The following is an 11,391-nucleotide window of genomic DNA, read 5'->3' as shown; positions in this document are numbered from 1 at the left end:
TCCCGGTGTTCCTGCTACCTGTATCCCGTGCTACCTTGTTCCTGTGCCTTAAAAGAGTTGGAGTCGTGTTGTGTTACACCAAGCCCGGTGTCTGCTGCCAAGGTCCCATCTGAGCCTAGTCATTGCTACTGTCTGGACTATTACAGGTCCCCTTGCTCAGACTATAGACTATACGGGTACACTGTTTGGCCAGCTGCTATCCCGCTACGGCGGTACGGCCCAGTGGGTCAACATACCCACAGATCGTGACAGTCGGCAAGCTCGAGATGATGGGACTGAAGAAATCTTTGTGTCATTTCTTGTTTTCCTAAGTATCTGGCCAGACAAGGAAGCCCTGAGGTCAGTCCAATGGCCCATCATCCTTAACATAGTGCCGGGTGAATTGACCACTCCTCCCTATAACCTCTAGAGAGGGTCTCTAGAGGTTATAAGGACACAGTGGATTGGGCGGACAGTTCTACACCGGGTCTCTATAATTTTTTTTGCTTTTCTTGAAAATTATAACGTCTCAATACAAATCACAGGGGAGGGGGCATAAAGGGATTATGGAAATGTGATTGATGAAGAATGTAATGAATTGGGTGGTACTTGTTCATTATAAACTGCAACAAAATGTTAGAGCAGAGATATGGATGCAATAATATATTTCCCAGTTAGGCCCTGTTCACACGGAGTTTGTTGACGAGTTTTTTGACACGGAAAACGCACCGCAAAACTCCTCAAAAACCGCCCGATAATGCCTCCCATTGATTTCAATGGGAGTTGGACGAGTATTTTTACCGCGAGTAAAAAAAACGCGTCGCGGTATAAAGAAGCATCATGACCCATCTTGAGGCGGTTTCCACCTCCAAAACCCCATTTCAATTAGTCAGAAAGAGGAAAAAAACGCCTCGACGAGTGTTTTGACGAGTTTTTGTCAAACCACTGTGCAAAAAACGTCTGGAGCAGTTTTTGCAGGAGGAATTTTCCTCCTGCAAAAAACTCTGTGTGAACACAGCCAAATACTTCCAAAACGTTGGGACCAGGCATTGGATGGGTGACCAGAAACTGAATATAGAGCTGGATATTGTATATGTTTGTCGATCCTGGCGGGCATTAACTTTATTGTTGGTATACAAGGTTCTGAATGTGACGCTCCACCTTCCTGCAACTTTAGACCATAAATTTGTAAATTGCATTTTTAACAAATCTGTCAATATATCTCTATTATCCGAATCACTCTCTATCAGCATGGGGCATTTTGGGTACTAGAACAGATAAGTCATATAGAATTCAAAATCCTTGTAGTCGCCGTCCAATTCCTGTATTCTCTTGGAGCTGGAATGGTGGCATATTGGTTATCACCCAAAGTATTCAGAAAGAAATATACAGATGTAGCCATCTTTATCTTGACATGATGCGGAGTGCTATCACACAACAAAAGCCATTGAAAAGTCATTGAAAAAGTCTAGAAAAAGTTTCTGGACATTGTGTATTTAATGCGTTAAAAGTCAAGATAAAGGCGGCTACATCTGTGCAAGTAAGAAATTGGCAAATTTGTATCAAGTTGGCAAAATAGGGCTACTCAAGGTTTTATATTTACTGGGGATTTTATCATTTTAGGGGAAAATGCTCTGTAATAAAAACCTATGAACAAAAATACTAAAACATCCCATTAAATTTGTCATTTAATTTATTGGATTCACATTCCTCCCTGATAAATGTTTGTCTTTTCCCGACATCTTTGAGATAAGACTATATGCTCTGCAGTCTACAGAGGAAATATAAGGCATAATAGTCCATAAACAAGAACTCATTCAATTGCATCATTTGTTTTACAATATGAGAGGGGAAAAAACGACAAAAATGATACATGTGTAATACTGATACATTGTTACATTCTGAACTGCCTGGCCAATCAGCAACTGTCTTTAATCCCAGGCATATTGAGATCTTCCAACTTCAAGAAAACACCATAGAATGGAAAAGGAGGTACATGTGTGTGTCACATGGATGTCACGTGTGTATAATGTGTGTCACATGTATGCCACGTGTGTGTGTGTATAATGTGTGTGTCACGTGTGTGTGTGTGTGTGTGTGTCACGTGTGTGTGTGTGTGTGTGTGTGTGTATAATGTGTATGTCACGTGTGTGTATGTGTGTGTGTGTGTGCGTGTGTATGTCACGTGTGTGTATGTGTGTGTGTGTGTGTGTGTATGTATAATGTGTATGTTGTGCGTGTGTGTGTGTGTGTGTGTGTGTGTGTATGTGTGTGTGTGTATAATGTGTATGTCACGTGTGTGTATGTGTGTGTGTGTGTATGTATAATGTGTATGTCGTGTGTGTGTGTGTGTGTGTGTGTGTATGTATAATGTGTATGTCGTTTGTGTGTGTATGTGTGTGTGTGTGTGTGTGTGTGTGTGTGTGTGTGTGTGTGTGTGTATAATGTGTATGTCACGTGTGTGTGTATGTGTGTGTGTGTGTGTATGTATAATGTGTATGTCGTGTGTGTGTGTGTGTGTGTGTGTGTGTGTGTGTATAATGTGTATGTCACGTGTGTGTGTGTGTGTGTGTGTGTGTGTGTGTATGTATAATGTGTATGTCGTGTGTGTGTGTGTGTGTGTGTGTGTGTGTATAATGTGTATGTCACGTGTGTGTGTGTGTATGTGTGTGTGTGTGTGTGTGTGTGTGTGTGTATGTATAATGTGTATGTCGTGTGTGTGTCTGTGTGTGTGTGTGTGTATGTATGTATAATGTGTATGTCGTGTGTGTGTGTGTGTTTGTGTGTGTGTATGTGTGTATGTATGTGTGTGTGTGTGTGTGTATAATGTGTATGTCACGTGTGTGTATGTGTGTGTGTGTGTGTGTGTGTGTGTGTGTGTGTATGTATAATGTGTATGTCGTGTGTGTGTGTGTGTGTGTGTGTGTGTGTGTGTGTGTGTGTGTGTGTGTGTGTGTGTGTGTGTTTGTGTGTGTATGTGTGTGTGTGTGTGTGTATAATGTGTATGTCACGTATGTGTGTGTGTGTGTGTGTATGTATAATGTGTATGTCGTGTGTGTGTGTGTGTGTATAATGTGTATGTCACGTGTGTGTGTGTGTGTATGTATAATGTGTATGTCGTGTGTGTGTGTGTGTGTGTGTGTGTGTGTATAATGTGTATGTCACGTGTGTGTATGTGTGTGTGTGTGTGTGTGTGTGTGTGTGTGTATGTATAATGTGTATGTCGTGTGTGTGTGTGTGTGTGTGTGTGTGTGTGTGTGTGTGTGTGTGTGTGTGTGTGTATGTATGTATAATGTGTATGTCGTGTGTGTGTGTTTGTGTGTGTGTATGTGTGTATGTATGTGTGTGTGTGTGTGTATAATGTGTATGTCACGTGTGTGTATGTGTGTGTGTGTGTGTGTGTGTATGTATAATGTGTATGTCGTGTGTGTGTGTGTGTGTGTGTGTGTGTGTGTGTGTGTATAATGTGTATGTCACGTGTGTATGTGTGTGTATGTATAATGTGTATGTCGTGCGTGTGTGTGTGTGTGTGTGTGTGTGTGTGTGTAGGGGAGATTGTCTTCCAAGGTCCTTCACGATATTCTATAACTATAATAAACTGGAATATGCTCCTTCTAAAAATAAATTGCTCGGTGATGGAAACATTGCCACAAAACATTTCCTCAGCCTTGCAAGGGGTTGTCTGGGATTAGAAAAAAAAAATCCATAAACGGCACAACTATTGTCTATGGTCTGTGTCTGGCATTGAATTTAAGAGCATGGGTAGTATAAGATGCAATACCAGACACAGTCCACGAGTAAGAGAGGCGCAGTTTCTGGAAAAAAAAAAGAAACAAAAAACTTTTGGGGAATCCTGGACCACCCCTTATATTGCTATTGGAGGAAAAGCTGGGACTCTGCATGAAGCACAAGCTGAGAATGGGGGGAAAAGAAAACAAACTCACCTAAAGCTTAGATGGAAGCTGTAACGTTGGACGTTCTGTACAACCAACACCAGGTAAGTGAGTGAGCGAGAATTTTTTTCACTTTTTCTTGAAAAAAATACATTTGACTGCTGAAGGGAACCAGGGCTGCTGCGGGGAATCAGGGCTGCTGCGGGGAATTTTCATTCTCTTAATTTGCTCCGAGTTCATGTCAGCAGACCACAAGCATCAACTAAAGCCGGGACACAGTTTATAGTCTGCTGGTGGGGAGACAGGGAAGAAGCAGGGAATTTAAAACTCCCCGCAGCTGCCCGGCTTCATATCTGCATTGTGATTATGTAATATCTATATAATGAACAGCATTGTCCTAATATTTACTGTAAAGTGCCTTCAAACTAGACGTTTGATTCTCCCGAAATCTCTCTCTTTTGACCAGCTAGATTTAGTGCATTGACATATAAAATATATATAGTGCAATTGGAAGACTCAGAGTTTTTGATATTATTTGGATCTTTTTGATATTCTCTTTCCAGTTTATTTACGTAACAGTCGGCCTCAGAACGGCAGTAGATTTCCCCATACTATACCGGCTTTTCCATACGGTCTCTACCAGTGATTGCCCATTGGATGGTTGCCCATTGGAAGACTGACAGCTTCTTGGATAATTAATGATTCTCTACCTTCTAATCATAGGGGAACCCCTGAAGATTTTTTTTTTAACCATCCTGCGGAACCACTACACCTTCCTCTGCCTCAACATATCTTGTAATAGGACGGGGAAAAGCATTCTAGCGTCATGTTCTGGCCAAGATATTGACTGCTTTGCCTGCCCCAATGCTGTTCACCATTAAGTAGGTTGACCTCCATTCTTGACCAGGTTCCATGGTACACCATAGGCTTTTTTTTTGGAGCACAGCTGGAAAACAATGGTCTAAAGGTATCCAAAGACATCGGATGGTTTTCACCTGATCCTGGTGATCTTCATGTCTATAAGAGCCAAAAGGTTGACAATTGGGAAAATACCCAGTGCCCAAGACAAATCTTTTTGACCAGTCACTAAGTTACTATGAGGGCCCCTTCCCTTTACATATATCTGGAAAGACTTTTTGGAAGAACGGAGTTGGAACATCTCTGTAAAGTGCAATATAAAGGCATATGAACATTATTTACAAAGAATATTAATAATATCTGTAGATACAACTCGTTCCTGAGATAAAAGTCGTAGTCGCTGAAGCCAACTGAGACACCGCAAACTTCATCACTCCGTCTTATCGAATGCAGGGAGGATATTGGAAGTCTAAAACATAAACCCTACGTTAAGCCAGTACAAAGGCATATATAATAAGAACGAAACATGGCAGATAGACTGGCACAGCCTATAGGGCACAATGGAAAAATAGAAAATCTGGCGGATGGAGAACTAGTAGTATATTTTATGAGATGTGGAATGACAAGGTGTGACGGGTGCCAATCTAGTTCTCAGTCATTTGTGGTAGACTGCTTTCCAGGAATATACTGCCTAACAACTATGGCTTTTCTTTTAGGGATTTTTTGTCAGGCATAATGTCCCTGGCAACCAGACTGTCTCCGGTAACTCGTGTCTTTGGATTAAGTCAGAATTGCCATTGCACTGGGAGCAGAGGAGCAAGTAGGCTCGGCAGTACTCAGCCCAGGATTTTCTTTCTCTCTGTTGTGTTAGACCCCATGCACACCACTGTATATTTCATCCGTAATTACGGACCCATTCATTTCTATTGGCCACGAACACCTTTCAGCATTTTTACCTACGGGTGTGCGTGCTGAAAAAATTATAGAACCCGTCCTATTCTTGTCCGTAATTACAGCATCAGTAAACCGTCCGAATTTACGGAAGTATTGCTAGGCAACATGTTGGTGATAATTTGCAGCCTCCCTCTTTTTTTACGGATCCATCTATATACAGATCAAATACGGACCGTATTTACTGACACCCTTCCGTATATACGGATGAGTTACAGATGACTTTGGATCCGTATTTATGGACAGTATTTACGGATAGATGAAAATACGGTCGTGTGCATGGGGCCTTAGGCACGACCCGTAAATTACGGGCACGGCCGTTCGCGGACAGCCATCCCTTTATACAGTCCGTAAAATGTCCTATTTTTTTCGGCAAGTTTCTATGGCACGAACACCTTCCCGTAAATATATGGGAAGGCGTCCGTAGGCCATAAAAACGAATGGGCCCTTAATTACGCACAGTAATTACGCCCCGTAATTAAGGGCGATTTTCCGGTCGTGTGCATGGGGCCTTAATCTGATTTTATTTTAAAGAAATATATTTAGTATATATTTAGTTTATATTTACGTGTCAGCAGCTTTAATACTGTAGTGTTTTGACATAAAATTTACCTAAATTCCCAATACACCTCTTAGTCATGTAAGTAAATGGTTATCAGATGATTATCAATGGTTTCTGGTGGTCTTTTGTTAGAGATCTCAAAAATGACCCAAAGGAAAGTCTCCCCAACGCTCAGTAAAACATTCAAAGCCCTTCAGCGTTGGTTGGTTCTCTCTACAACTTGTGTTTTCGAGCACAGAACTTCTTCGGGAAGCCCCACCATAAAGATCGATGGTCTTCCGGAAGAAATATTGTGTCAGATATTCCAAAATCTTCTATTATCTACAAAGAGGTTCTAAAGAGTCTGGACATCTGGAAATCAGTGGGGATTCCCTCCAATAAAACTGAATGGTATGTTTTCATGTAGAATTCTCTTTTAAGGGGTATCTACCATTAGACTATTTTCTAGAATTAAAAACTGGCAGTATAAATACTTTGTACATTTTCCTAATATACCTGATAAGACCACGGAGCCCTGCTTCTTAAAGGGGTTGTGTCATCTGAGATTGGGGATCCCCATCTAAAATGTCCATATGCCCTAATAAGGCAAATGTACTGCGGCTGTCTTCATTAGACAACCCCTTTAAGGAGACCGTAATTATAACACTAGTGGAGCCACATTTCTAGGGGCCAGTCACATTCATGACTGATAGGCTAACCAAAGGTGGACTGAGGTCCTAGGTCAAAATTAGTTACATGCCCACATCTAGCCGAGTGATGTCACTAAATGATGTCACTAATTGTGAGATGTTCAGCAGATCGAGCTACTGACTGTTAAAATAATCTATTATATTGATCGGTTTTGATGAGGATTCACTGTGTGGCCTTACCACTAAGTCCTCGGACACTGCCATTGCCAAACCTCCCTGGACACCCCTACAAATATTGGTTTTGGTGGCAGTAAATCTACAATTTTGTTCCTTTGATCTTCAGTTTTAAGCGGGTCAAAGCAAGAGATCCTTTCGCTATACAAATAATAATTGCCATTTTGATGTATCCATTTTGAGTCTGTATAGAGACTATACTGCATGACATCATATATGGTGGAACATGCCATCAATTGGATGATGGGCAACAATCCAGCCAAGAAGCTACAAGTCTTGATTTTTCTATTTCATTCACTTCAAGAAAATTCAGCCTAAACTATTTTATAAATATTATGGAGATAAAGACATTACATATGGTTGTGCACATCTGGGTCCCGTCCCACATATATATGGACGCTGCTATTGGTATGGTGGTTGACCTGGTGGTATAACGATATAGGTGACCGAGCATAGGAATTATTGGCATTCATTCTGTGCTGTAGATGGACTTTGCATCATAATATAAATACTAGTAGCACATATGGTGCAGTAGGTATGTTGTATATAGGGTGGGTTTATGTCTATGATACATTCCGCACAGCAGTCTCATAGGGGTCTCCAGGCCTGAGGTTCCGGGTTGTGCACAGTAGTGGTCAGCCCATGCTTGTCCTGCAGAAGTTTAACTGAACGGTTTCACCAGTTTCATAGCAGCATAGTTCTGGAAGAGAAAAATAAGTATAATAAGACTAGGTCAGTAGATATAACGTGAAATTCATAGGAAACACAGACCCTAAAACAGACAGTAAGTGTAATGACATGAATGATTTCAAAGGACCACCCTTATCTCATGTCTGCAAAATGGGACCAGTACATGGTGTTGATTTACACTTTTCCGTCCAGCTAATGTCAGGTCTGGAGAACCCAACATCTGTTCACTCCCCATCCTTTCTATAGATAGTAGAAGGGAAGGACAGCATGGACATGAGTAGGGGGATCTGACCAACGAGATCTGGGTTCCTTTAGTTTCCATAGAGGTTTATTGTACTTACTGATTTTCATTTTATTTAACGTTCAAAGCTTCCTTAAAACCAGCAGAATGGTTCTGCTCCCAAGACATCTCATCAGTAGACACAAGGTCTAGAGGATCTATGGCCAAGAATATTTTCTGGTGTACCGGTGAATATCCCAGCATTTTCCCATAGTCAAAAGGTGTTGTGATACGTCAAGTCCTACACCAGTTGGGAAGTGTATGCTATCTCCAATTAGCTTGATGTTCATGGTAATACAGATTAATGGACAAGGGTATGAGGAGACCCCTCCTAATTATTGAGTTCAGGTGTTTCAGCCACAGCCATTGCAGACAGGTCAATAAAATCAAGCGCACAGCCATGTACTCTCCATAGACAAACATTGCTAGGAGTATGGATCATACTGAAGAGCTCAGTCACTTTACCGGTGGCAATTTCTTATCTGCTAGATATGTTCAGTCACCTGCATGTGCTAATATTTTAAAGTGGAAGCTTCAAGAATTTATAACAGCTCAGCCGTGAAGCGGTAGACCACGCAACTCACAGAGCAGCGCCGACGAGTGCTAGAGCACGTGGCACGTAAAAATTGCCTTTCCCCGATTGTATTACTCACTACAGATATCCACACCGCCTCTAGAGGTGACATCAGCACCACAACTGTGCAGCCCGAGCTCCATGAAAAGGGTTTTCCATGGTCGCTGAACACAAGCCTAAGATCACCAAGGACAATGCCAAGTGTCGGCTGGAGGTAATCTGGAGTTGGGTCTATACCAGCCTCAACTCCTCTGGGAAGGCTTTCTACAACATTTTGGAGTGTGTCTGAGGGAATTTGTGCCCATTCAGCAAAAAGAGCATTTGTGAGTTGAGACGCTGATGTCGGACAAGAAGATATGACTTGCAATTGCCTTTCAAAATCATCCCAACTGTTTTGGATGGGGTTGAGAATGGGGTGTAAAACACCCCACCACTGGACTCTGGAGCAGCGTGTTCTCTGGAGTGATAAATCATGTCTCACTATCTGGCAGACTGATGGAGGAATCAGGGTTTGGCGAATGCCAGGAGAATACCACCTACTGGAACGGAAATAGACTACTGTAACATTTGGTGGAGGAGGAATAATGGCCTGAGGTTGCTTTCCAGGATTTGGACCTTTATTTCCAATGAAGGGGTAATGATACAGCAGACAAAGACATTGTACGCAATTGTAGCTTCCAACTTTCTGGTAACGGTTTGGGGTTCGGACGTTTTCTGTTCCAGCATGACTGTGTCCCTGTAAATACAGCGAGCTCCATTAAGTCATGGCATGAAGAGTTTGGTGTGTAAGAACTTGACTGGCCGCACAGAGTCCTGACCTCATCCCCATCTAACACCTTTGGGATGGACTAGAATGGAGATTAAGAGCCAGGCCCCCTCCTCCAACATCAGTGTCTGACCTCACAAATGCTCTTCTAGATTAATGGGCACAAAATCCTACAGAAATCCCCAAATCTTGTAGAAAGCCCCCAGAAGAGTGGAAGATGTTAGGCCCCATGCACACAACCGTGCCCGTAATCACGGTCTGTGATTACGGGGATGGCCGCGGACATTCATCCGCATTTGCGGGCTGCGCTCCCATTATAAAGTGCGGGAACACGGTCCGTAAAATAAAAAAATAGGACATGTCCTATTTTTTACGGAAACTTTCTACGGCCTGGACACCTACCCGTAAATATAGGGGAAGGTGTCCGTCTGCCATAGAAATCAATGGGTCCATAATTATCAGTAAAAGTCTACGGTCGTGTGCATGGGGCCTTCTAGTGGCAAAAGGGCCCCAACTCCATGTTAACGCCCATGGTTTTGTAATGGGATGTCCAACAAGCTCATATAGGTGTGATGGTCAGGGGTGCACATACTTTTGGTCATTTTTTTTATGTATGTAACCAGCAATGGTCAATCTGTGGGAGTATACGGACATGTCTCTGTTGTACAGATCATGGCTTCATTTGTCAGGCAGCAACATGGTGACTGCGGACCTGTGCTCGTGGATTTCACATTGGATAAAGTTATGTACAATATAAATACATGACTTCTAATGTCCGGTTTAAAAGCTCCATCTAGTGAGTAAGATGGGAATTAGAAAAAACAGGAGGTAAAAAAGTGACTGCAGATGTACTGGAGAAGATCCGACATAAGCAATGCTAGGCAGCAACATTGATGTGCACAGGATTAGACTTTTTCTGAAAATACTGATCATTGTAGATGGCAACAGTCCCTTAATAATACAAGGTGCTAAATATCCGATATCTGACACTGCTGTACATATGATGTGGAACCTTACATAGAAAAATACAGCAGCTGTAAATTCACCAGTTTATACAAAGATCGAACATATGAGGACTGTTCTCTGCCCCTAATTGTCCTTGGTGGGATGGTAAGACATTGGCTAAGATGGTTATATCTCTCAAACTAAGAGGGCTTGTCCGTTTTTTTTAGAAAGATCCATTAACAAAAAGCTGATTACAAAGTGTCCCGCCTTGGAATCCCCAGCGATCATCTGTAAACTGGGGGGAAACCTGGCAGTAAGTGTTAAATTTCCCTACAGCGCCACCACAGGGGAAACTAAGCATTACAAAGTATCCATTCATATTAATGTGTTGCCTGTGCAATGCAGGAGACGACAGGTCCTCCAGAGAGAGAGAGAGAGAGAGTCACTCTATGTAACTGCTCTCCACTCTGGCAAAGAGATGGGGATCTTGAACAGAGGACCCCCCTCTATAAACTCAGGATGACAATGGGTTTTCTAAACTGCACAATCCCTTTAATGTAGACATGGCAAATCAGGACAATGTCAGTTTGAATGTATTATGAAACGCGTAAGGTCAAAATCAGTCATAATACCTGAATAATTGCCCATGAACTTTCCTATGTGGCCAGAACCGCATGCAGGAGATCATATGGCCTTCATAAGTAATAGTTTTGGACCTTCTCTCACTACAATAGTTTCTCATCTTCCTCACATAGCACCTCCTGTCATGGGTCCACATGTGCCTGCCCCACCCTTTTTTATCTTTTTACCGTTCTTGTTTTTCTTCTTCTATAACTATGTGTTGTATGAAAAATCTCTACGATAAAGTTGGTGAATTGCAGCCCTTTTGGTATGGTCCAAGTATCCAGTGATTCATCAAGACATGGAGTAGACCACAGAACTGACATATTGTGCAGAAATAAAGCTTTATTCATCCAATAGCTGGAGCAATGTTTATTATGTCAAGCCTCGAGAAAGACTCATATGAGCT

The 11,391-nt window shown here is 42.1% G+C and overlaps 1 protein-coding gene across 4 annotated transcripts in view; it reads right to left on the bottom strand.

Moving 5' to 3' along the window:
* Nucleotides 1–3,421: 3,421 nt before the first annotated feature.
* The window catches only part of DYSF (dysferlin), a 317,692-nt gene continuing 309,722 nt past the window's right edge, over nt 3,422–11,391 (bottom strand). For all 4 annotated transcript variants that reach the window (XM_075855618.1, XM_075855599.1, XM_075855606.1 and 1 more), the window contains one exon: nt 3,422–7,806. In XM_075855618.1, the coding sequence (XP_075711733.1) occupies nt 7,768–7,806 (39 nt within the window). In that variant the 3' untranslated portion in view covers nt 3,422–7,767. The remainder of the gene's footprint in view (nt 7,807–11,391) is intronic.

The sequence above is a fragment of the Rhinoderma darwinii genome, chromosome 1, assembly GCF_050947455.1.
Source record: "Rhinoderma darwinii isolate aRhiDar2 chromosome 1, aRhiDar2.hap1, whole genome shotgun sequence".
Classification (NCBI taxonomy): Eukaryota; Metazoa; Chordata; class Amphibia; order Anura; family Rhinodermatidae; genus Rhinoderma; species Rhinoderma darwinii.
The sequence above is the reverse complement of the archived record's forward strand: the minus strand, read 5'-3'. Positions and strand labels throughout refer to the sequence as shown.